Source organism: Erinaceus europaeus, chromosome 10 (genome assembly GCF_950295315.1).
Source record: "Erinaceus europaeus chromosome 10, mEriEur2.1, whole genome shotgun sequence".
In the NCBI taxonomy this organism is placed as follows: domain Eukaryota; kingdom Metazoa; phylum Chordata; class Mammalia; order Eulipotyphla; family Erinaceidae; genus Erinaceus; species Erinaceus europaeus.
The window spans coordinates 94,060,558-94,088,428 of NC_080171.1; the positions used below are offsets into that span (position 1 = coordinate 94,060,558).

Consider the following 27,871-nt stretch of genomic DNA (forward strand, 5'->3'; position numbering starts at 1 on the left):
GCCCACGAAACTAGCAGGACTGATCCAATTTTCTTGGCAGGGGGAGAGCTAGAACAACCTAATGTAAAGCATACAACAGGTCAGTATGTCTATTTTTGCTTTATTTCCAAACAGTTTTGATTACAATGGCCCTATAAGATGATTTGATGTCTGGGACCATGATGCCTCCAGCTCTGTTGCTTTTTTTCCTCAAGATCGCTATCACAATTCTAAGTATTTTGTGGTTCCAGGTAAACTTTTGTAGTTTTTGTTCTAATCTCTAAAAAACAAAGTGAATTCTTGATTGGGATTGCATTCAATTTGTATATTGTTCTACACAGAATATTCATTTTGATTGTTAATTCTTCCAATCCAAGAACTATACTAAATATAGGGGTAAAGAGATATGACCCTTAAATCAACTGGTTAACTATTCTCCTTGTTCTCATGATAGTCTCGAGTCTAAGGATTAATTTTGGATGGAGATAGAAACTGAGAGGGAGTGGGGAGCAAGAGAGGGACAGAGAAAGAGGGCTATGGGGCCAGGTGATGACACACTTTGTTGACAGCACATCTTAGAATGCACAAAGACCCAGATTCAAGCCCCTGTTCCACATCTCCAGAGGGAAAGCTTTGCTCGTAGTGAAGCAATGTTGCACCTGTCTCTCTGTGTCTCTACCTCTCTATCTCCCCCTTACTTCTCTATTTCTGGCTATATCTATTCAAAATATAAAGATAATTTAAAAAGGAAGGTAGTTACTTGCCACACTGCTGATCAGTTTGTGAATCTTCCCCCATGTAGGTGGGTTGGAAGCTTGCACTGTGATTGATGTAAATGGTAACATGTTCACTCAACTGAGTGTGCCACAGCCTGGCCCCAAGAATTAAAAATTTTATTTCTGTGTTTCCTAAAACATCACTTACCAATGACTATCAAGAAACTTGGAAACTGATTATAGAACTTGTGTAAAGTAAGAATTATTTATTCATTTATTTATTTATAAAATGGAAATATTGACAAGACTGTACGGTAAGAAGGGGTACAATTCCATATGATTCCCACCACCAGAACTCCATATCCAATCCCCTGCCTGGAAAGTTTTCCTATTCTTTATCCCTCTGGGAGTATGGACCCAGGATCATCATGGGGTACAGAAGGTGAAAGATCTGGCTTCTGTAATTTCTTCCCCACTGTAAAGTAAGAATATTAAGGGACTCAAAAGTAACTAAAATATTGCTAAAAATCATTGAACTTATGCTAATAAGTTCCAGAAAAATTAGTGTAAAATAAAGGTTTCAAGAACACTGAGAAGGTATTGAAAACTGAATTGGCTCATAGGGAAGAAAGGACAGGTGGAGGACTGGGGACATATGAGAATTAGAATCCAAGATTTGTAGTAGACTTTAGAGCAATCATTGAATTCTAACAAAATCTCAAGGCTAATCATTATTCATGTAAAAGAAGTAGTTACAACTCAACATTCTTTACATAAATGAGTTCTATCTGCTATGTTTTAGTATTTACTGTGTCAAGAACCAGCAGAAACAGTACATAGGAAAGAAAGTCATAAGCATGCTAGCAGAGGTTCTGGCTAGAATTTGCTCCTGATCATCAGTTTCCCTAGACTCCTCTTCATGTCTTTATTTCTCAGACTGTAGATAAAAGGGTTCAGCATGGAGGTCAGAACTGTGTAGACAACGGTGGCCACACGGGCTTTAACAGAATAGCTGGACAAAGGCTGTAAATAAATGTAGAAGATGCTGCCATAAAAGAGAGTTACCACAGTCAAGTGGGAACCACAGGTGGAGAAGGTTTTGCGTAATCCAGCAACTGAGGGGGTCTTGAGAACCACAATGAGGATTCGTATATAAGAGAATACAATGCATAGAAACGGGGTCACCAGAGCAACAGAGCATTCTATCATGAGAACCATTTCATTGATGTATGTGGGAGAACAGGACAATTTCAACACAGGGTTGATGTCACAAAAGAAATGGTCAATAACATTAGAGTCACAGAAGTTGAGAGGAGTTAGCAGAAGTATATGTAGGAGTGAATGGAGCTGAGGAAGAAAACCAGAGAAAGTCACCAGCAGGATACAGCGGCGGTGGCTCATGATAGTCACATAGTGGAAGGGGTCACAGATGGCCACATAGCGATCAAAGGCCATGGCTGTCAAGAGGCAGCTATCAATGTTGGCCAAAGCATAGGTGAAATACATCTGTGTGAGACACCCAGCATAGGAGATGGTCTTCTTGTCTGACAGGAAATTGACCAGCATCTTGGGGACAATGGTTGTGCTGAAGCAAATGTCAGTGAAGGACAGGAAACTCAGAAAGAAGTACATGGGGGTTTGGAGGTGAGGATCAGAGCGGATGGCCAGGATGATGAGCAGGTTTCCTGTTATGGTGACGAGGTACATGGTAAGGAAGAGGATGAAGAGTGGTTTCTGGTCCTCAGGTCGGGAGGAGAATCCCAGGAGTATGAATTCTGTAACATTGTTGTTTTGGTTGACCTTTTCCATCATCATGGATCCACTAAAATATAGGAATCCTGTAAAGTTAACATATATCTGTACAAGTGTACTCATAAACATGCCAACAAATCTGCTTCTCCCTACCTCTCTTTCCATGCATGAGATCATAATTAGGACACTTGGCAATTTGTGACTTACATTGTCTTAATTGCTGCTCTCCCTTTCTAACTCTGACTTCATAAACTCTCATGTTGACATTGTGGGCTTGAAAGGAAAAAACCTGTATTTTAGAAAAAAAGTAGAAATATGTCAGTAATTATTTAAAATATTTTATATTGAGTACTTACTATGATAAATTCTCATCTGTTCTGTAAAATCTACTGTTAATAAATCGAAGGTAGCCTGTATTGTGGATTTTTCAATTTCATGAATATACTATTATCTATCTACCTATCAGCCATCTATTTATCTACCTATCTATCTATTATGCTCATTTATCTATCATGTATTAACAATCCAAAATATATCTATTTTCAGATAATTGTACATATAATAAAGAAAAATATAGTCACATTAATGAATCAGAGTAAGATGGAGATTTATTTAGAGAATTCAGGTGTTTTTTTTTCTTCTCTCTGATTATAAATTTTTCACTGTGATTAAGCTTTTCACCTGAACTTCCCTCCCCCTAAAAGGAGCTTGAGAGAACAGAGAAACCAGAGGAATAATGAAATCAGGCCAACCAGGCTTTACTCCTGGATATATTTTATCTTGAGAGGTACTTATTTAGCTGTCAGACTATTCAGTAAATATCACACTATATAAGAGAATTTTATGTCTTTGAGAAAACTAGTTTTTTTTTAAATTGGTGAAATGCTGTTTTCCAAGGTGGTTTTATATGTTCACATGTCAAGAAAATATGTGCCATTACCAAAATGCCATCTCTTTTTTTTAATTTCTCAGAAAATGCAAATACATTCCAAGGTTATTGCCCCAGGGTTAGGCTTTCAGTTGCAAACTCTACTTCCTTAAACCCAAGCATCTCTGTTCTTCTTCTTCTTCTCCCTCTTCTTCTCCTTCTTTTTTAAATCATTTACACCATCTTTAGAAGTCTGCTCACCAGCAGGCTCCAGCATGTCCAGGATGCCATGCACATACACTTTATGCTTTCATCCTCATTACAGTATCAGTAACAGCAATTCAACTAGTATAAGGCTTGACATTCTATAAAGGACTTTCTCGTTATTATGCTAGAGTCATAGTGCCATCTCCTTTGCTACAGGGCACTCTGCCCCAAACCCCTTCTCAGCCTTCTCTCCCTTAACTCCATTAGAAGCCACTAATCAAAGGGCCTGGCAGTGAGGCAACTGGCTGAGAGCACAAGTTACTGAACTCAAGGACCTGGGTTCAAACTCCCCACCTGCAGGGTGGATAATTCACTAATAAGGAAACAGGTCTGCAGATATCTTTCTTTTTTTAAAGAATTATTGATTTAATTATAATAAACAAGTCTGTTCAATAAGAGGGGGGCAATTCCACACAATTCCCACCACCAAAGTTCTGCATCCCATCCTCTCCATTGGAAGCTTTATTTATCTCTCTAGGAGCAGGGACCCAAGATCACTATGGGGTGCAGAAGGTGGAAGGTCTGGCTTCTGTAATTTCTTCTCCATTGGACATGGGTGTTGGCAGGTCGATCTATACTCTCAGCCTGTTTCTATCCTTTCTTAGTGGGTCAGGGATCTGGAGAGGTGAGGTTCCAGGACATATTGGTGAGGTTGTCTGCCTAGGGAATTCACGTTGGTGTCATGGTAGCTTCTGCAACTTGGTGGCTGATATTTATATTTCTACCTCCCTATATACCCTCTTTTTCAATTTCTCTCTGTTCCATCAAATAAAATTGATAAAAGAAAAAACAAAAGAAGAAAAACCAACTGCCAGGATTGGTGCATTCATAGTACTAACACTGAATCCCAGCAATAACCCTCATGGAAAAAAAACCCACTAGTCTGTTGATATAGATTAAAATGTTATTAATATTTCACTTTTCTTTTGCTTTGCATATTAAATAAATCCTTACTTTAAATTAACTTGAATTTCTTTTTCCAGGGGAAGCAAAGGACATTTATTTACTCAGAAAAAGCAAAGAAAGAAAAGAACTGTAGCAAAAATCAAATAATGGTGGAAAAGCTGTTTCCCTCTAAAATTAATACTTGATTTTAAATCAATACAGCGTGCTTTCTCTCAACACTCTTATTGAAAACAGCACTGTAATTGTACCTGTGCAATAAGAAAGAAGGCTATGCTCCCTTTCTTCTTACACAGGTATAATTACAGTGCTGTTTTCAGCAGAACTTCCTAGCTTCTTCCAAAATGAAGATCCCAAATCTCATCTGCTATACTCTTACATTTAGGTTCCTGATTATTGAACAATTTTTCTGCTTTTTATCTTAACTCATCAGCCATCAAGGTGCAGATGCTACCATGAAGCTAACCTGACTTCCTTGGGCAAAGAACCTCACCAATGAGTTCTAGAACCCAATTAGCCCAGAGCCCTGCCCCACTAGGGAAAGACAGAAACAGGCTGAGAGTATGAATCAACTTGTCAACCCTCATGTCCAGTGGAGAAGCAACTACAGAAGCCAGACCTTCAACCTTCTACATCCCACAATGATCTTGGGTCCATACTCCCAGAGGGTTAAAGAATAGGAAAGCTATCAGGAAAGGGGATGGGATATGGAGGTCTGGTGGTGGTAATTGTGCGAAGTTGTACTCCTCTTATCCTATGGTTTTGTCAATGTTTCCTTTTTATAAATAAAAAATAAAAAAAATAAAAACACTGCTTCTGCAGATCAAATTAAAAAGAAAGAAAAGAAAGAAAGGAAGGAAGAAAGGAAGAGGAAGGGGAGGGGAGGGGAGGGGAGGAAAGGAAAGGAAAGGAAAGGAAAGGAAAGGAAAGGAAAGGAAAGGAAAGGAAAGGAAAGGAAAGGAAAGGAAAGGAAAGGAAAGGAAAGGAAAGGAAAGGAAAGGAAAGGAAAGGAAAGGAAAGGAAAGGAAAGGAAAGGAAAGGAAAGGAAAGGAAAGGAAAGGAAAGGAAAGGAAAGGGGAGAAAGGAAAGGGAAGGGAAGGGAAGGGAAGGGAAGGGAAGGGAAGGGAAGGGAAGGGAAGGGAAGGGAAGGGAAGGAAAGGAAAGGAAAGGAAAGGAAAGGAAAGGAAAGGAAAGGAAAGGAAAGGAAAGGAAAGGAAAGGAAAGGAAAGGAAAGGGGATGTATTTATGGGACCAGACAGTGGTGTACCTTGTTAAGTGGACACATTACAGCGTGCAAGGATGTGGCTTCAAGACCCTAGTCTCCACCTGCAGTGAGAAAGCTTCACAAGTGGTGAAGCAGGCCTGTAGATATCTCTGTCTCTTTTCCACTCAATCTACCACTTCCCTCTCAGCTTAATCTCTGTCACTACCCAATAATATATAAATAAAGTTTTTTTTTTAAAGGAAGAGGGAAAAAAAAAGAAATCTCTCTATTGTTAGCAGTCAGCTGTGTATACCAGCGTTATCTAATTCTATGGAATGTTACACACACACACACACACACACAGGATCATATTGCAGCATCAATGGCCAGTTTTGTTTTTGTTTAATGAGATGCATAGAGAGAAAGATATACACACAGAGAAAAAGGGCCTCAGAGCCTCAGGCATGAAGATGGTTTTTCATTACCTGTCTCTGGGGCCCAGATGTATTTTTATAGCTTTACAAAAATATAAGGAAATTCATAGTGGTTAAATCTTGGAACTCAATTATTCTCAATTATTTGACATGTCAATCCATACTGCCTCTCAATAGAGAGACTTCTATCTCGAATGGCTGGAACACATGTGTGCACTATAGCTGAGGATGCCGTAGAAAGCACACTGAACTTGGAATTAGAAGAGGAGGTTTGAACCTTATCTCTCTCATCTGTTGACAGGGTGTTTGTGGTACAGTAAAGAGATGATCAAGTGTCATGTGTAACTAGTTGATGAAACATACATTAGCAAAAGTAAGCGACTTGTGAAAGGAATGTCTAGGGAGTGTACAGTGAAGATGTGAAGTGATCTAAATACTAAAATACAGGCTTGCATGTTGCAGAGAAATTTTTTCTTTTATGTTTCTACTAAGTACCCCATTATCTATTTACTAGGAACTAGTTTTCTAAAAAATACTTGCCATAAAGACATGCTATGGCCCATTGATAAAGTAGATTTATCACAAATTAGCAATCTAAATCTACAAAGTAGACTGAATTCTGTGATGTTATTTATGTGTTGAATTTATGAAACTTCTTCCAAAATCAGAAATCAGTACCTGTTTGAAGTGAATGGTGAGGTGTGCTGGCAGGACTGTTGTTCACTTTCCATACACAGGAATCTTCTCATGTTGTGTGAGTTAAAAAGTAAGCTCTTTTTTCTGACTGCTTCTCCAAACCAGATAGCTTTACACAGAAGTAAAAGCTGACCTTGATGAACTTATAGCTAATGATAACCAATGAAACTTGAGAGGAAAGAGGAAAGTATGGGCAGTTACTCTAGATTCTGGAGAGATAAGGCATAGGCCCCATACTGCCTCATATCCATGTATTTTTCTCAGACTTTGTTCTCAACATCATTCAGGTCCACCCTCCCCTCTCCCCACTTTACAAAACAAAGTTTCCCAGTCTCACTGTGGCAGACTTCCTCTTCATTGTAAGAATGCTTTCAAATTCTTAGAAGTTAAGTTCAGCTTTCACAATTTTTTTTTTTTTTTTGGTTCTTGCTGAACTGAGAGCACCATGGTGCTGTTTTTCCAACTTCCCTTTGAAGAGTTTGTCAGTAACTACTTTAGATACAGCAATTTTAATGGGCAGTAGAATTGAGAGGAGCTGGCCTCAAGGGATCAGGTGACTCCTGAGGCCTCTGTCAGGAGATTGTGGCCATTTTCAGAGCCTTTTAAATCTCTGTAGTAATCAAATAATTGGAGGTGTGTGTGTGTGTGTGTGTGTGTAGTTGGTGAATAGTGTTTTGGGAAGTCAATTTGAGGTAGAGATTAGTTTTCAGTCTGTCTACTAGAAAATGCACAATGTATTAGCGCCTTTCAATGGAGGAAAGACAAAGCATAGTTAGGCAGAGGGTAATGTCAAACAGCCCTAAAGTTCTTATGTTGTCTGCTAACCTTACCTGGAGTTCTGGAACCAGGGATGTCAAGTGCTGTGCATGTTTTTCAATATCCCTCAGGTTTATCATCGGATATAGGCTGTTTCCATGCTATTTAGTGAAGCTATTTCTTTAGTGAAGACCATAGATTCTATTCTGTTGACCTATGTATGTACTCTTACTCCAGTACTACACTGTTTAGATTATTATATCTTTGCAATATGTAATGTCAGTAGTCTGAGTTGGGGAATATGATGCTTGCCAATTTGGCTTCTTTCTGGAGTACATGAAGAGAAGAATGAGTTATTATTAAGCCTAGCAGTAACTGACTTCAATTTTCATCAGCTAGGGGGTGGTTTTGACCAGTAATGGACATTTATTAAACAATTATAACTCTTCCACATGACAGGAAAATAGAACAGGGAAGCCAAAAGCCCTTTTCTGTGTCTTTTTCACTCTATCTCTCTCTGCTGAGTAACAGACCAGGGAAAGCATCTCATCATGCCAAGCTTGTATCTTACTGTAACACTTAATGCTACCCATTACCTAACTATTTTGCATAGCTGGCAGAGTCTGTAAGTGCTCAGACACAGAGATGGATCCAGAACTCCAGAGCACAGCCAAACTGATACTGATATGAATGAGGAGGCACTTGACCTGCTGACATAGTAGCTATAATCTGCTGAGTTTCTTTTAGGCATGTTATTTAAGAGAGAGCTTAAAGCAAAAGCATGTTAGTAAAGACTTAAAGGCCTGCCTTCTGTAGAGTTTTCTATTTCACTTGTTCCCCCCTAAATACCAGTTTTTCTCTTAAACAAGTAAGTGTACTTCTTGCTAATTTAAGCTATTTTAGAATTGCTTTGGTGTAACTTGTAACTAAGCAATAAAAAAGGAGGGACTCTGTAGTGGGTTTTACATAGGATGGCAAGCATGCAGAGCACACTGAGCTCCCAAAGTCCCAGACATGCATCTTTGGGAAGGAAGTTATTTGAATAGGAATTCTTCCTGGAGACTGAAGTTGTGGAGAATCATAGGCAAAAACTCTCCTTCCTCCCTCCCTCCCCAAATGATCTGCACAGTTTTCTTTTTTTTTTATTTTTATTTAAGAAAGGATTAATTAACAAAACCATAGGGTAGGAGGGGTACAACTCCACACAATTCCCACCGCCCAATCTCCATATCCCACCCCTCCCCCGATAGCTTTCCCATTCTCTATCCCTCTGGGAGCATGGACCCAGGGTCATTGTGGGTTGCAGAAGGTAGAAGGTCTGGCTTCTGTAATTGCTTCCCCTCTGAACATGGGCGTTGACTGGTCGGTCCATACTCCCAGTCTGCCTCTCTCTTTCCCTAGTAGGGTGTGTCTCTGGGGAAGCTGAGCTCCAGGACATATTGGTGGGGTCTTCAATCCAGGGAAATCTGGCCGGCATCCTGATGACACCTGGAACCTGGTGACTGAAAAGAGAGTTAACATACAAAGCCAAACAAATTGTTGAGCAATCATGGATCTGCACAGTTTTCTAAGGAAGATTTCAGACAGGGTTACTTAGTAATCTAAGAATTAAGAATGTAAAGTGATTGCCACTTGGAGTGAATATTTCCCCATCTTTAAAATGCTTCTGAAAAAAGACTCCCAGAGATATGGAGGGGCATGAAGATATCCCTTCATGTCCTTGTTCCTCAGGCTCTAGAAATATTCATATTTGAATATTGACATACTTATCAACACATTAAGTGTTTATTCTCTTAGTAACAGAATTTAAAAATTTATACATTAGGGAGTTGGGCGGAAATGCAATGGGTTAAGCGCACATGGCGCAAAGCACAAGGATCCCGGTTCGAACCCCCGCTCCCCACCTGCAGGGGAGTTGCTTCACAGGCGGTGAAGCAGGTCTGCAGGTGTCTGTCTTTCTCTCCTCCTCTCTGTCTTCCTCTCCTCTCTCCATTTCTCTCTGTCCTACCCCACAACAATGACATCAACAATAATAACTATAACAACAAGAAAAATTCGGAAATTTTTAATTAAGTGAAGATAAAAATACTGTATATTAACATTTATGTAATTTATCTAAAGTAATAATTAGGGAAATGTTTTTCTTTCTATTTTTAAAAATTTCTTTATTGGAAAATTAATGTTTTATGTTTGATAGTAAATACAATAGTTTGTACATGCATAACATTTCCCAGTTTTCCATATAATAATATAACCTCCACTAGGCACTCTGTCATCCTTTTTGGACCTGTATTCTCCCCCCCCCCCCAGAGTCTTTTACTTTGGGGCAATACACCAATTCCAGTTCAGGTTCTACTTGTGTTTTCTCTTTTGATCTTATTTTTCAATTTTTGCCTGAGAGTGAGATCATCCCATGTTCATCCTTCTGTTTCTGACTTGTTTCATTTAACATGAATTTTTCAAGGTCCATCCAAGATCAGCTGAAAATGGTCAAGTCACCTTTTTTTATAGCTGAGTAGTATCCCATTGTGTATATACCACAACTTGCTCAGCCACTCATCTGTTGTTGGACACCTGGGTTGCTTCCAGGTTTTGGCTATTAAAAATTGTGCTGCCAAGAACATATGTGTACACATATCTTTGTGAATGTGTGTGTTGGGTTCCTTTGGCTATATCCCCAGGAAAGAAATTGCAGAATCATAGGGTAGGTCCATTTCTAGCCTTCTGAGAGTTCTCCAGAATGTTCTCCACAGAGGTTGGACCAATTGACATTTCCACTAGCAGTGCAGGAGGTTTCCTTTGACCCCACAACCTCTCCAGCATTTGCTGCTGTTACCTTTTCTGATGTATGACATTCTCACAGGAGTGAAGTTGTATCTCATTGTTGTCTTGATTTGCATTTCTCTTACAATCAAAGACTTGGAGCATTTTTTCATGCATTTCTCGGCCCTGTGGATCTCTTCTGTGGTGAATATTCTGTCCATGTCCTCTCACCATTTTTGGATGGGGTTATTTGTTTTCTTGTTGTTGAGTTTTGCAAGCTCTTTATATATTTTGGTTATTAGCCTCTTGTCTGATGTATGGTATGTAAAGATCTTCTCCCATTATGTGAGGGGTCTCTTGGTTTGGGTAGTGGTTTCTTTCACTGTGCAGAAGCATTTTAATTTGATGTAGTCCCATAGGTTTATGCTTGTATTAGTCTTCTTTGTAATTGGATTTGCCTGAGAAAGTGAAAAGGTTTTTATGCCTCAATCTAGTCTGAATGACAGTCTAGCAGGATACAGTAGTCTTGGTTCAAAGCACTTCTCATTGAGAGCTTTATAGATATCTTGCCATTCTCCTCTGGACTGTAGTTTTGTGTGGAGAAGTCTGCTGCTAATCTTATGGGTTTTCCTCTGTAGGTGTCTCTTTGTTTTTCTTTTGCAGCCTTCAGGATCCTTTCTTTATCCTTATTCTTTCCCATTCTAAATATGATGTATTTTGGTTCCTTTAAGTCTGTGTTAGTTCTGTTTGGGACCCTCTCGGCTTCTTGAACCTTTATGTTTTTTTAAAAAAAATTTTTTTTTAATCTTTATTTTATTTATTTATTCCCTTTTGTTGCCCTTGTTGTTTTATTGTTGTAGTTATTATTGTTGTTGTAGTTGTTGGATAGGACAGAGAGAAATGGAGAGAGGAGGGGAAGACAGAGAGGAGGAGAGAAAGATAGACACCTGCAGACCTGCTTCACCGCCTGTGAAGCGACTCCCCTGCAGGTGGGGAGCCGGGGTTCGAACCGGGATCCTTACGCCGGTCCTTGTGCTTTGCGCCACCTGCGCTTAACCTGCTGCGCTACAGCCCGACTCCCGAACCTTTATGTTTTTTATATTGTCTAGACTAGAGAAGGTCTCAGCTATTATGTCCTGAAGAATGCTTTCTTTCCCTCCCTTCCTTCTTCCTCTGGCAAGCCAATAATGCATATATTATTTCTTTTGAAGTCATCTCATATGTCTCTGTTGTTTTCTGTATCTCTTAATCTCTTTCTGAGATCTCTTATTTCTTTTTTAGTTGTCTCTAATTCATCCTCAATCTTGCTAATTCTGTCTTTAGCCTCATTGATTCTATTCTCTCTGCCCTCTATTGTTTTCTGGAGTTCATCTATTTTGTTACCCTGTTCTGAAACTGTTTTAGCTTGTTCAGCTATTTGTGTTCTTAGCTCAGCTATTTCAGCTTTCAGCTCTCTAATAATTTTGAGATAATTAGTGTTTTCTTTCAGGGTCTCATTTGTTGTTTCTGCATTTCTGGTGACAATTCTTTCAAACTCTTTACTCACTCCTGTGATTATTTCCTTAACTAGTAATTGGATGTTGACCTCATTATTTTGTGCTTCACCTTTTGGGGGGTTTTAGCTGGACTCTTGTTGTGGTTCATTTCTCCAATATTTCTTTGTTGGTTCAACCATTTTATATATTATGTTATGAGGTCCCTCTCTCAGTACTTTTCAAATTATTGATCACTGTTGTCTGGATTGACTTGTGTCTAAGTAAGGTAATTAAATGTTTCACATTTGTGGAAATTGACAGTTGTTTCAATAGTATTTTAATCCTTGATTTGGAGCTCAGTGGCTTAAAAGCCTCTTTTTTTCTTTTTCTTCCCTGTAGAGTACAGGAGCCTGAGGGCTCTTAAACTATAAGTAGGCTTCTTAGCTTAATTACTGACTCCTGACCAAGAGATAAAGCAGGATAGGGGGAGAGGTAATCCAGTGGTTGCTGGCACTCACGTGGGTTGCCTCACAACCCGAGATAAGCCACTGGCCTTCCCATCACCAGTTCTTGTGACTGTGTGATGCAGAAAGAAGTGCCAGGAGAGGTTCAGGTATGAACTATGAACTTCCACTTTATTTGGGGTAAGCACAGGGTTTTATAGCAAACAGAACAAAGGACATTTTTCACATATGTCAGAAATTACAGGTTTCTTAAAGGTCAGATACCCCTATGGTGGGGAGGGGTAGGAATGACAAGAACTGATGAGATACAGAAAGGTCAAAGCAATTAGTTCCCATGATGTAAGACATGTTAATTATCTAAAGGTATTAAGAAAAACATAGTGCTTAAACCAGTAAGGTGAGATAAAGCAGAGAAGGGCAAGGCTTGATTTAAATAATAGATATCAAAGACAAGGAAATAGGTGTGAGGATTTCACTGCCAGGGTACTGCCAAGGCTTGTGATAGAGTATGCTTATGTATGTGATCAAAGGATGAAAGGATGGTGAACTCTGGGTGAATATAATGAAGTTTGAGTGAACTTACAATCAGGAAGCCATTTGGTTTGCTAGCAGGGGAGTGAACTAAGTGTGAGAGGATGCAGGCTTTTGTGAAGCTTTGAGAGACTAAGAAGGGAAAACTGAGTCATGGAAAGCGTTTCCCTCTTAGCTCCATCCCTACAGGGGAAAGGTGAACAAGTGGGGTGTCTTTCTAAACCTCCATCACAAGGATGGGAGAGAGCTCCCCTAAGCTCTACCAGGCTTTCACATAGTCCCACAAGTGGTTATGCAAAGAGACTTTCACAGCCCCACAGCTAGGCCACCGAGGTATAGATCTTCTCCTGAGTTTCCTTGTTAGTTCTCTGTCCCCTGGTGTCAGCACAGGGCCTCTCCCCTGATGTTCCAGATTCTGAGGGCAGTAGCAGTTGAGACTGACATTTGCATTTGGTGAGTCTTAGGGGAGTCCTCTCCTCCCTTCACCCATCTTTTTGTTGGTGAAACAGACTGGAGGTGGTATCTCAACTGGTAAGCTGCCAGACTGTTACCAGCCACTTAATCTCTCCCTAGGCTCCTTTCTGTCCATAAGCCACATGTATTTGCACTCACCGGTGATATGGTGGGTTCCTGAAGTCATTCTAGTCCTGTCTTGTTGCAGTCCCAGGTGGTCCCCTTTGGTATTCCTAGTTGACCCGGGAGAAGAGAGGAGAGAAACACAGCTGCCAGGGAAATGTTTTAATCACTGAAAGTATGCATTTTGGGGAGAAAATTATTAGGACCTTCAGTTAGAATACTTTTTAGGTTCACACACAACAATCAATGAAAATTAAATTGAAAAAAAATTGAATGACTTAAAAAAGTTTAATGATGGATAAAAAATAGTGTATGCTATAGCACTGATGAATTTCAAAATATTTATTCTGAATGGAAGGAGGCATTAATAAAGGATACATGCAGTGGGTTGGGTGGTAGGTAATGCAACAGGTTAAGCACACATGGCACAAAGTGCAAGGACTGGTGTAAAGATCCAGTTTCGAGCCCCTGGCCCACCACCTACAGGGGGGTCTCTTTACAAGCAGTGTAGAAGCAAGTTTGTGGTGTATGTCTTTCTCTCCCCCTTTCTGTCTTCCCCTCTTATCTCAATTTCTCTCTTTCCTATCCAACAACAGCAATGGCAACAATAATAATAATGATAACAACAAGGGCAACAAAAGTGGGGAAAATGTCCTCCAGGAGCAGTGGATTTGCAGTGCAGGCACTGAGCTCCAGCAATAAGCCCGGAGGCAAAAAAAAAAAAAAGGATACATATTGTGTAATGCCATTTAGATAAACTTCTTAAAGTCACAGATTAATTCATATAGTAGAAAACTAATCAGTGGTTCCAGATGAGAAAAACAATAAAGGGCAGGAAGAAAATTATGGGATGCTTCATGCATGGTCTTTATAGCTTGTAGTGATAACTCCATGGGTGTGTTAATATGTCAAAACTATTCAAATTGTGTATTTTAAATACATGAAGCCTTTTGTATGTTGCATGTACCTCAAAAGCACGAGTTAATAAATTACAAAATCGGGGGCTGGATGGTAGCAGACCTGGCTGAGCGCACATGTTACAGTGCACAAGGACCCAGGTTTGAGCCCCAGGTCCCCACCTGCAGGGGGAAAGCTTCACGAGTGGTGAAGCAGTGTTGCTGCAGGTGTCTCTCTGTCTTCTTCTCTATCACCCCCTTCTCTTTCAATTTCTTGATGTCTCTATCAAATAAATAAAAATAATAAAAAAATAAAATAAATAAATTATGAAATCCAAGTATGATTGTGTTATTCCTCTGTGGAATAACTTCCAACCTATATAATCCATAGTGGTTAAGTTTATGTGTTAATTAGACTGGATTATTTATTTGACAGGAATTTTTCCATACTCTAGTTTAGACATTTCTGTAAAGTTTCTAAAATGGATTTATTTTATTGATTTTATATGAGGTAGTTTCACATGAATGATGGAAAAGCCAGAGTACCACTCCAGTCCTTACAATACTGGGGACTGAGTACCAGAAGCCTCAGGCATGAAAGTCTTATACTCTACCATCTGAATTATCTACCCTGGCTGCTATGAAGGTATTTTTGGGTGGGATTAGCATTAAATGGGCACATTGTGCAGGCGGGTCTTATCCAACCAGTTAAAGATTATATATATTAAAAAAGACTGACCTCCACACCTATCATGGGGAGAAGAGTGGTTATAACTATGGATAGCAATTATACTATAAACTATTAAGCCCCCAAATAAAATGAGAATGAAAAACTGACCTCCCCCTAAAGAGAAATTAGTTTGTTCAGAACCCTCATATTGGCCTAATATTGGTCTCAAATGCAACTTTTCTCTGGGTTTCTTGTCTAGTCTGCAGATTTTGGACTTGCCAGTCTCAACAAGTACATGAGTAAATGCCTTAAAATAAAGTTGCCTTTGTGTCCTCTCTAATTCTCACTCTACACACACACACACACACACACACACACACACACACACACATACACACACTCATTCACTCACTCACTCACTTTTGGTTTTAAGTGACATGCAAAATTGTTCCCTTAATCTTTCTGTCACCTCCTATGCCTCTCTGTCATTAAGCTTGTCTCCCTTTAATATGAATGGAATAGCTTAGGTACCCTTGTTACCTAAGAGTATTTCTAGTTGTTTATATTCATATTTGGAATGCATTCCCCTTCAGAAATATCTATGGTCCATTGACCTGATTCCACTGATGTATGAGTGGCACCTTTCCAAGGGGTTGCACCACATATTAAACTATAACACTAAAATAGTACCATCATCTTAAATTATAAGTCTCAATCACAGCACTTTTATTCCCTCTCTTATGATTATTTCTTCAAAGCATTTTTAACTTACAAAAGAAACTTGGAATTTACTACTTACTCAAATACAAATACAAATACTGATACTCTCTTGATTTTATATTCCTATAGTAAAGTAATAATAGGAAAAAGAAAAAAAAGCAAAGTTTATATTAGGATGTTCACAACAGCTATGGAAAATAATGTGATGAGTAAGGTCAGGAAAGCAGAGTGTGAACTCTGTATTGGGGAGATTTGGAGGGTTTTTTTGATACCAGCTATTGTGCTGGCACTACTAGTCCACTGCTCCCAATGGCCAATTTTTTTCTTTTTTTTGCTTTCTTTCTTTCTATTTTTATTAGATATGACAGAGATATTGAAAAGAGAGGGGGAGATGGCGAGGGAGAGAGAAAGGGAGACACCTGCCAACCTGTGCTTATGAAGTGTACCCCCACACAGACACTGCAGATGGAAAGCAGGGGCTTGAACCTGGGTCATTGCACATGGCAAAGTGTGTGCTTAACTGGGTGCACCACTGTTCAGTCATGTCTTCCCCCCCACTTAACTTGTATTCCCAGAAACAAAAAAATTGCCTGGCATAAAATTATCATGTAGCAAAAATTTGTGTGCATGAATTATGAAAACAGGCATTTCACTTTTTTTTAATCAGAAGTGGATTCTTTTAGTGTGAAAACAAAGTAACAGTCATTTTCTCCATATTTAAATTAGATAGATGCATGGATACACACACACACACACACACACACACATCTTTTAGCGAAAGCAAAACATTTGTACTTTTAAGAAGGAAGTGATGTGCTTTGTTATTTTCTTTCTTTTTTTAAAAATATTTATTTTATTTATTTATTCCCTTTTGTTGCCCTTGTTGTTTTATTGTTGTAGTTATTATTATTGTTGTTGTCGTTGTTGGATAGGACAGAGAAATGGAGAAAGGAGGGGAAGACAGAGAGGAGGAGAGAAAGATAGACACCTGCAGACCTGCTTCACCGCCTGTGAAGCGACTCCCCTGCAGGTGGGGAGCCGGGGTTCGAACCGGGATCCTTATGCCAGTCCTTGTGCTTTGCGCCACCTGCGCTTAACCTGCTGTGCTACAGCCCGACTCCCGCTTTGTTATTTTCAACAAGTCATCCATCTCTCTTCACAAAGATAAGGTAGCCTAATAATTGTGTAGCCTATTTAGTGTGATCAATCACACACATGACCAATACAGAATTTAGTGCTTTAAAGGCTACAGAGGAAATGTCATATTTAGGGCTATGAAAGTATAGGTGGGCAAAAGTCTGTGAGTAAAGGGTTTAGGTTATATAACTCTAAAGGAGAGTTATATAACAAAAGAGAGTCTGAAGGGTGCTCGAGTGATAAGTGGATTAACAAACATAGTTTCAAGAATGCCTCTCATTAAGGTCTGTGATGAAATAAGGGTATGATCAGGTGATTTTTACTTGACAAAAAGGAAATCCTTTCTGAAACCATCCCCAGAGCCAATTTGATATCTCTATTCCTCAGGCTATAGATGAACGGATTTAACATGGGTGTCACCACTGTGTACATCAGGGAGGCAATCATGTCTTTGTTACTAGATTTGCCCGAAGAGGGAGTATAATACACTGCCACAATTGTCCCATAGAACAGGGAGACCACAGAGAGGTGTGAGCCACAAGTGGATAAGACTTTGCTGATACGTTTAAATGAGGGAATCCTAAGAACAGAGGCCCCGATGTAGCCATAAGAGATGAGGATGCCACTCAATGGGAAGATGACAGTTGCAGCTCCTTCTGTGAATACGACCAGCTCATTGAGTGAAGTGTTTGAACAGGACAGCTTGAGTAGGACAGATAGACTACAGAAAAAGTGTGGAATGATGGTGTCAACACAGAAGGACAGCTGGGCCAAGAGAAGGGTGTGCAAGAGGGCGCTACCACAGGAAAGCACCCAGGAGCCAGCCACCAGCAGCATACAAAGCTCCTCCCTCATGATGGTGGCGTAGTGTAGAGGGTGACAGATGGCCACATACCTGTCATATGCCATCACTGAGAGAAGGAGGTTGTCCACACAACCAAACGTCATATAAAAGTACACCTGTGATATACATCCTGGGTAAGAGATGGAGAGGCGCTGAGTATGCATGTTCATCAACATCTTAGGGACAGTGACAGATGAGAAGGAGAGGTCAGTGAGGGCCAAGTGACTGAGGAAGAAGTACATGGGGGTGTGGAGGCGAGAGTCCAGTCGGATGAGCAGGATAATTAGCAGGTTCCCCAGCACCGTGATCAGGTACATGATCAAGAATAGGGCAAAGAACATGGCCTGCTGCTCAGGTCGAATGGGGAGCCCCAGGAGTAGGAACTCAGATATACTGCTCTGATTCTCTTGATTCATACTGTTCTGGTGTCTTCTAGGAATGATAAAAATTTGAGGACAGGTTAACATATTTAGAAATACCAAGTATATACATAGAAATTGCTGACTATAAGGGTGGGGGTATAGCATAATGGTTATGCAAAGAGACTTTCATGCCTGAGGCTCTCAAGTCCCAGGTTCAATCCTCCACACCGCCATAAGCCAGAGCTAAGCAGTGTTCTGGTAAAAAAAAAAAAAAAAAAAAAGAAATTGCTGACTATAGATGGGAAAATTTGAGGCCCTGCTCAACTGCAGTAATGTTTTATCTTCTGCAACCCTCAACGACCCTGGGTCCATGCTCCCAGAGGGCTAGAGAATGGGAAAGCTATCATGGGAGGGGGTGGAAAAAAATAAAATAAAATAAAAAATTCCCAGCAGCATAGTATAAGGAGCTTCACATTTGACTGTTCACGTTCAAATTCAGGACAAGCAAAGAGCTTGTTTAGGAGATTGTCTCAACTCCATACACATATTCTCTTTTTTTAAAAAAATTATTTATAAAAAGGAAATATTGACTAAACTATAGAATAAGATGGGTACAACTTCATACAATTCCCACCACCAGAATTCTGTATCCCATCCCCTCCCCTGATAGCTTTCCTATTCTTTATCCCTCTGGAAGTATGGACCCAGGGTAATTGTGGGGTGCATAAGGTGGAAGGTCTGGCTTCTGTAATTGCTTCCCCACTGAACATGGGTGTTGACAGGTCGATCCATACTCCTAGCCTGTCTCTCTCTTTCCCTAATTGGGGAGGGCTCTGGGGAAGTGGAGCTTCAGGACACATTGGTGGGGTTGTCTGTCCAGGGAAGTCTGGTAGGCTTTGTAGCCTCAGGCATGAGAGTCTGTTTTCATAACCATTATGCTATCTACACCTGCCCCATACACATATCTTATGCTATTTGCTCTACATTCTACACTCACTCAAGATGAAGAAAGAACATGATGTAGTATATCCAGACACAGCACAGCCCTCTGAGACCAAAAACAAGCTCAAGGTATTGCTCTTAGCTCTCTCTGACCTAGTCAAAACTATAGGGATTTGCTTGCATTCATACTTTCCTACAAACACTTTAAAATGTAACAGCACCATATGCAACTTAAAAATATACAGATTTGGGGCCCCGCAGTAGTGTGACTGGTTGAGAGCACACATTACCATGTGCAAGGACCTAGATTTGAGTCTGCATCCCACATGGAGGAGAGGAAATTAATGAGCTATGAAGCAGGTCTTCAGGTATCTATCTTTCTCCCTCCCTATCCCTGCTCAATTTCTTTCTGTTGTATCAAATAAAATAGAAAGGAAAACAGGGGTTGGGGGAGAAAATGGGAGCAGTGAATTCATAGTTCAGGCACAGAATCCCTGATAACTCTGATGTAAATTTAAAAAATAATAAAATAATAATATGCAAACTGGAACCCTTTCCCACTGTCTTTGGTAGTATAAACTAGTGCATCCACTATGGAAAATTTATTGACAGTCTCTTACAACAAAAATGAAAGTATGCTATTGGACAGCTCCACTACTGACCATACCTGAAAGAGTTGAAGTCAGAATACCAAAAAGATCCCTGACTTCCGTGTCCATTGCAATGACATTCACAAGAATAAATTATGGAACCTCCCCCAAATGTCTATTGGCAGATGCGTGGATAGTCGTATCTTTTGCCTCATCTTAGAAGAGCTTGAAGGAATGATGTTAAGTGAGATAAGCCAAAAAGTGAAGGATAAATACAGGATGACCTCACTCATAGGTATGACTTAAAGAACAGGAAGGAAAAACACAAAGTAAAATGTGCATTTGGTGTGATGTATTGCACCAAAGCAAAGGACTCTGGGGAAGAACAGGGTAGCAGATGGGAGTTGGTGGGGTCCTGGTGCATAACAGTGAAAAAAATCCAAGTTGGGGGGCAGGGTTAAGAGTGTTTTACAGACAATTATCATGGTGAGATGAGAAATTTTACCCATTTGTTAACAACTGCACTGTGAACCACTAGTGCCCCCCCCAATAAAATGATACAAAAGAAACCTGAAAAAAATTGTACATACAATGGTTTATCATTCATACTATCAAACTATGGAAACCTTGTCATCTTTTAACTTACTTGTGCTGGTTTTCAAGTGTACATGCATGTGTTCAAATTCATCGAAGTATAACCATTAAATATGTACAACTTTTGTACATTAACTATATCTTAATAAAACTGTTTAAAGACAAAACAGAAATATTCCACCTAGAGGCCAGGTAGTGGCACACCTGGCTATGCACATACATTACAGTGCATGAGGATTCAAGCCCGTGGCCCCCACCGCCAGGGAGAAAGCTTCACAAGTGGTGAAACAGTGCTGCAGCTGTCTCTCTGTCTCATTCCCTCTCTATCTCCCCTCCTCTCTCAATTTCCCTCTCTCTGCTCAATAACAAATAAATAAAAATATAATTAATAAAAGAAATGTCACACCCAGTAACCCAGAAAACTCACAAATAACACACAGGTAAATATTTTGCTACATACACTAAGGATAACATGTAGACAAACACACAAATGGCAAAAAATGCAGTGTACCCACAAGAACACAAACATTGGCAAAAACTTTTTAACACTTCATGTTTTTATCATCACTATAGGTAGCATTTTCCCTGCTAGGAATTTTTTATCTGCTGTCTGCACTGTCCAAATAATTACACTGTTCTCATGTGATTACTGAGCACTTGAAACATAGCTACTGCAATTGAGGAACCAAAATTTTAGTTTTAATTCATTTTAAGTTACATGGTCACATGTGGCTAGTTAGTGTATGAGACAGCTACCCACCAAAAATAAGGGGATATGTAAGCAATATAAGTACACATTCTCCCCTTTCCCTGACTCTCCAGTCTCACATAAACACACATATCTATATCAAATGATTCTCACCTTGCTTTGAACTTTACTAATCTTTGCTGATTGGTCCAGGATACTGCCTGAATCTTCATGCCTCCATGAACTAAGTGAGGATCTTTAGTACCTTCCATGCTTGTTTACAAGCATGAAACAATGAGCTGGAAGAGCTAAATTTACCATTGAAACTAACACTCAGGGGAACACAACCCTAAGCTTCTGGTTAGAGAAGAAGACAACAGAGTTAATTGCTCAATTTCTTGTCTTTCTCTTCAAATGAATCCCATGTAGGGACCAAAGGGAGTGAACAATCACAGTCTCAGGAGAAGGTATCCTTAATGCCAATGACTTCTTGGAATCTCCACTGCCTGTCCACAAGGAAGGAGAGATACCAAGGGCACCCTTTGTCTCTGAAAGACCCAGAAATGAATTTGCTTTCCTTTCTACCACAGAATCACCCAGAGTATGTCTGTCTTTGTAGAGGCCCACCCCTGACTGCGATCTCTAGCAGAGCAGTATTCCATTTCCACCTGAAACTTAATAGTTCTCTCTAGTTTCTTGAGAGACCCTGCAGGAAAAGGACAGAGATTGGCTCACTTCAAGACAGAATAGGAATATTTACTCCAAAATGGTGAATTGTATGGTTATATAAATTGTATCTTAACAAGAATGTGAATTAATAAAGGAAACCAAAGGAGACAAAAACCTAATAATGAGAAATAAATCAATAAAAAATAAACATATTTGACAATTCTTTATTTACATTAATCACAAAAGAAGATAGAGCATGATGTCAAGACAAAGAATACCATCATCCTCAAAAAATTGTTAGGTTTTTAAGGAAATTTCATACCAAACAAAATGAGTCACTAAATGAAATCCCTAGAAGAGCAGGCATTACCAAACCCTCGAACAAGTATAAACAGAAAATCTTAAAATACCTATAATAGCTAAAACTTAAATAATTAAAAAATTCACATGTAGAATAGACTGAGTCTAAACAGATTCATTGGAGAACTCCACCAACAATTTAAAAATAAATATCAAACCTTCTTATATTCTTTCATAAAAGAGAGAAGAAAGATCTAATTCTAATACCAAAGACATACAAATCACTATGATGAAGGAAACCTATAGAGCAATTAATATTTATCATTATTGTAATTACAAAAAAAATCTGTGATAAAATGTCAGCATACTGTATTCAGTAGTATATAAAAGGACATCATACAATGGTCAGTTGCAAATTGTTAGTTGCAAAAGGTTAGTTCAACATCTGACAGTTAGTTAATATTAACATTATGTTAATACAATGAAAACCAAAGTAATGATCATTCAGAAACAAACTTAGAATTATTGCATATATATGAGACCTGAGGTTCATTTTGCTGTACTACATTAAAAATAATTTGGCTTAGAGAGAATTTGAGACAGTAAAAGCTTTTATTCTCTATTGAGTAAAAAATAATAACAATAATATTCATTTGTGATAGAAACCATAGAAAGCTCCCTAACAATTCAGGAGTAGAAGGTAGATTTTGATTTTCTGAAATTGATAACATTTCAACTTGAGATGGGAACTTTCTTAACATATAGGATATCTATAAAAATCCTGGTTCTAGAATCTATTTAACAGCTATTCCACAAAAGTGGATGATTAAAAGTGTCTAATTAATTTATTAAATATTAAAATACAAACACTAGTTGGCTCAAAATATTTAAAGGGGATAAAATTATTCTGATGGAAAGGAAGAAGAAAAGATATCTTTTTTATTATTATTACTATTTAAAATTTATTTATAAAAAGGAAACACTTTAAGCGCACATAGCGCAAAGTGCAAGGACCTATGTAAGGATACCGGTTCAAACCCCCTCCTCCCCACGTGCAGGGGAGTCACTTCACAAGTGGTGAAGCAGGTCTGCAGGTGTCTATCTTTCTCTTCCCCTCTCTGAGAGTCTTCCCCTCCTCTCTCCATTTCTCTCTGTTCTATCCAACAATGATGACATCATTAACAACAAAAATAATAACTACAACAATAAAAAAACAATGAGGGCAACAAAAGGGAATAAATAAACATTAAAAAAAGGAAACACTGAAAAAAAATAGGATAAGAGGGGTACAATTCCACACAATTCCCACCACTAGAACTCCATATCCCATCCCCTCCCCTAATAGCTTTCCTATTCTTTGTCCCTCTGGGAGTATGGACCCAAGGACATTATGGGGTGCTGAAAGTAAAAGGTCCAAAGGGACTTCCCAGGGCAGATGGCCCCACCAATATGTCCTGGATCCCTGCATCTGCAAACTAGCTAGTAGATAGCCTACTATCTACAAAACAGAGACCTCCAACTTTTCATCTGCACTATGCCAGCCTTTGGATTCATGATTAGTCAACAATTTGTTTGGCTTTATATGTTAACTCTCTTTTTAGCCACCAGGTTTCAGATGCTAGCATGATGCCAACCACACTTCTCTGGACAGACAACACCACCAATGTGTCCTGGAGTTCCACTTCCCCAGAATCCCACCCCACTAGGGAAAGAGAGAGACAGGCTGGGAGTATAGATTGATATGCCAACACCCATGTTCAGAAATATTCCACCCAGAGGACAGGTGGTGGCACACCTGGCTATGCACATACATTGCAATGCATAAGGACCCAGATTCAAGCCCCTGGACCTCACCTCCAGGAGGAAAGCTTCACAAGTGGTGAAGTAGTGCTGCAGCTGTCTCTCTGTCTCATTCCCTCTCTATCTCCTCTCCTCTCTCAATTTCCCTCTGTCTCTATTCATTAACAAACAAATAAAAATATAATTAATAAAAGAAATGTCACAGAAAACTCACAAATAACACACAGGTAAATATTTTGCTACATACACTAAGGATAACATGTAGACAAACACACAAATGGCAAAAAATGCAGTTTACCCACAACAACACAAACATTGGCAAAAACTTTTTAACCCTTCATGTTTTTATCATCACTATAGGTAGCATTTTCCCTGCTAGGAATTTTTTATCTGCTGTCTGTACTGTCCAAATAATTACACTGTTCTCATGTGATTACTGAGCACTTGAAACATAGCTACTGCAATTGAGGAACCAAAATTTTAGTTTTTGGAGGCAAAAAATTTTTTAAATTAGCAAAAGACATTAAAGAAGATATTCATAAATTTCCCCCAGTCCTGGAACCCTTGGATAGGGCCCACTTTCCCGTATGCATCTCCCAATCCAAACCAAATAACATTGCATCTGCCGATCACAACCAAAGCAACGATTGCTACCTCAACATGCTTCACCTCAGAATGTATCCAGAGACTTCACGTGTGGAATGACAACCCTTCAGCTTCATTACTCGGGTGAGACCTTTCCTTTTATAGTACACTCTAATTTCATCTCAGGTAGTTCACTTTCTAACAAAGTCCCATAACCTAGATATACACCAGTTTCTGTGAGAGAGAGCTTATGTGCACACGTATCCATAAACTACTGCAAAATATATACCTGAAAGCAGGACTACACTAGAGTTTGCAGTGAGTACCTCCCTAACACTTCCTCTCCACTATTCCAAGCTTGGGATCCATGATTGCTCAACAAATTGTTTGGCTTCATATGTTAACTCTCTTTTCAATCACCAGGTTCCAGATGCCACCAGGATGCTGGCTAGGCTTCCCTGGATTGAAGACCCCACCAATGTGTCCTGGAGCTCAGCTTCCCCAGAGTCACACCCTACTAGGGAAAGAGAGAGGCAGACTGGGGGTATGGACCGACCAGTCAACGCCCATGTTCAGCGGGGAAGCAATTACAGAAGCCAGACTTTCTACCTTCTGCAACCCTCAACGACCCTGGGTCCATGCTCCCAGAGGGATAGAGAATGGGAAAGCTATCAGGGGAGGGGGTGGGTTATGGGGATTGGGTGTTGGGAATTGTGTGGAGTTGTACCCCTCCTACCTTATGCTTTTGTTCACTAATCCTTTCTTAAATAAAAAATTTTAAAAAAAATTAATAAATGTATAAATTGAATACTGACTGAGATAAAACAAACATTAATAACAATATCTTTAAAAGCATTGGAGTACTTTTAAAATTGCACTCTATGAAAACAAATCTGAAAGCTTAGTTGAATGTGATAATTTCCAGGTAAATACATATTATTCAATTTAACTGCATATGAAATAGAAGGTAGCAGTATATACATTTTTATACAGTAAGTAGAGAAAATTATTGAGCAACTATTTCATATAATTTAATCAGAAAATCAGTTTTTGTTTTACTTCCTCCTGCTTTCATCCTGGTATTAGTGCTTATGCATACATCAAGTACATACTTTGAAATCTTTGATCTGAAAAAATATATTTATATGCATTGTAAAAACTATCTGGAACAAAGCATAGAATATTTCCAGCAATTCAGAAAAAACATTTCTTAAAAACACCTAAAATCTTGAGCAAACAAAGAAAAATCTTCAAAAGGAGTATATACAACTGGGCATGGGCACAATAGAATAACCAGGAGCCAGCTACTAATGAAATGCACAGCCCTTGCCTCATGATGACGGTGTAGTGCAGAGGCTGACAGATGGCCACGTACCTATCATATGTCATCACTGCAAGAAGTAAAGTGTCAAGAAAACTGAACAAAATGAAAAAGTATGTCTGGGAAATGCACCCTGTATAGAGGATGGACTTGTGACTGGACTGCATGTCCAACAACATCTTTGGAAGAGTAACAGATGAAAAGGAGATATCAGTGAGGACCAAGTAGCTGAGGAAGAAGTACATGGGGGTGTGGAGGCAAGAGTCCAGCCTAATGAGCAGGATGATGAGCAGGTTCCCCAGCACTGTGATCAAGTACATAAACAAGAACAGGATGAAGTACATTCTCTCAAATTCTGGTGGTATAGGGAGCCCCAGGAGAAGAAACTCAGACACACTAGTTTGGTTTTCCCTCCTCATGCTTCTTATGTATGCCTGCTGGGAGTGGAATAAAAGAAAAAAAATGGGGAATTTAAAGAATGATAACATTATAGTAATGTCTATTTTATTAAAATTATTTTTGATTAAACTTATGTTTATTTATTTGTATTCTCTTTTGTTGCTCTTGTTGTTTTATTGTTGTAGTTATTATTGTTGTCGTCGTTCTTGGATAGGACAGAGAGAAATGGAGAAAGGAGGGAAAGACAGAGAGGGGGAGAGAAAGACAGACATCTGCATTGCTGGTGGGAATGTAAGTTGGTCCAAGTCCTTTGGAGATCCTTTGGAGAACACCCAGAAAGCTAGAAATGGACCTACGCTTGACCCGGAAATTCCTCTTGTGGATACATCCTAAGTAATCAAAAACACCCGTCTAAAAAGATCTATGTATACCTATGCTCATAGCAGCACAGTTTGTAATAGCCCAAATCTAGAAGAAACCTACCTAGGTTTCAAGAACAGATAAGTGGCTAAGAAAGTTGTGGTATTTATTCAGAATGGAATACTTCTCAGCTATTGAGAAGGATGAATTCATCTTCTTCGCTTCATCTTGGGTGGAGCTTGAAGGAATCATGCTAAGTGAAATAAGCCAAAAAAAAGAAGGATGAATATGAAGAGTGACAGGGGGCTTTCAGGTTCTGGTGCATGAAAATGGAGGAGATCAGAGACTGGGGGTGAGTGTTATGCATAAGACTGAGAAATTTTATACAAGTACAACAACTGTACCTACTGTAAACCATTAATCCCTCTAACAACAAATACAAACAACAATAATAAATCCCTCGTAAAAAGCCTTGCTGGGAAAAATTTTAAAAAATTATAAAAACCTTTTTCTAGAGAGAAGTCTAAATTGTCCCAACAGAAAAACACAACTGTGCAAGACAAATTTCATTACACCACCCAATCCAATTCTCTTCCCTCTATATTTGTATGTTTTTAATATAGAGTCCATTATGAGTCCAGGTCACCTTTATGTGTACTACCTGGCACTTCGTACATGACTGATCATGTGCTTGACAATAAAGGCAGATTTATTGCTCCAGCCAATGTGGAGTCTCTCATCTTTATTTCTTACTCTACTGCAATGGCTGCAACTTCCAGCACAATGTTGAAAATAAATGATGCACATATTTGTTTTTTTCTTGTTTTTAAGGGAAGCAGTCTTTTACTTTTAATCATGATAATATTTGTAAGGCATTCATAGATGAATGTAGATGTTCATTTTGTTGTTATTTTGATAGAAACTAATAATTTACTTTGGATTTCTACTGATATTACTGAATGAGTGAGTTGAGCATTTTCATCAAACAAATTTTCATTTATTATTTCTTCATGTATATTCTAAGAGGGTTAGTGGTTTACAGTGGAGTTGTTGATGCATGGATAACATTTCTTATCTCATCATGATAGATGTCTGCAAAACACTCTCACCCCCATTCTAGGGTTTTTTTTTCCCCTTCATTATGCACCAAGACATCAAGGCCCACCCCAATTCTCTCCCCACACTCCTTCCCCAGAGTCCTTTGCTTTGGTGCACTATATTAAAACCAATCCAAGCTTTTCTTTGTGTTTCCCCTTTCCGTTCTTGTTTCTTAAATTCTACCCATGAGTGATATCCAATAGTCACCCTACTTTTTCTGGTTTATCTCACTTAACATAATTCCTTCAAGTTCCATCCAAGATCAGGTGAAGAATGTGATTTCATCTGAATAGCGTTCTATTGTGTATATATGCCACACTTTTCTTAGCCACTCATCTGTTGTTGGACTCCTAGATTGCTTCCAGATTTTGGCTATTACAAATTGTGCTGCTATGAACATAGGTATAAATAGACTTCTTTCTATGGGAAAATTTGTTTTCTTAAGATATATCCCCCAAAGAAGAATTGCCGGGTCATACCTGGCAATGGGTAATACCATTTCTAGGCCTTTG

At 39.1% G+C, this 27,871-nt stretch overlaps 1 protein-coding gene across 1 annotated transcript; it reads right to left on the reverse strand.

Annotated features, from left to right (window-relative positions):
• Nucleotides 1-1,571: 1,571 nt before the first annotated feature.
• Nucleotides 1,572-18,660, reverse strand: LOC103129056 (olfactory receptor 1L8-like). Its single transcript, XM_007540016.2, has 2 exons — nucleotides 17,561-18,660; nucleotides 1,572-2,495 (listed from the first exon to the last, which is right to left on the reverse strand). Exons 1-2 carry the CDS (start codon nucleotides 18,176-18,178, stop codon nucleotides 1,572-1,574), a joined length of 1,542 nt encoding a protein of 513 aa, XP_007540078.2. The 5' UTR covers nucleotides 18,179-18,660.
• Between the last annotated feature and the right edge of the window lie 9,211 nt (nucleotides 18,661-27,871).

Bases quoted from the DNA above. Each gene is read 5' to 3' on its own strand.
- LOC103129056 (XM_007540016.2), bottom strand. From the start codon at position 18,178: ATGCTATACCCCCACCCTTATAGTCAGCAATTTCTATGTATATACTTG. The intron at 2,496-17,560 runs GTTGACACCATC...ATGATGGAAAAG, and splicing joins TGGCCCAGCTGTCCTTCTGT to GTCAACCAAAACAACAATGT.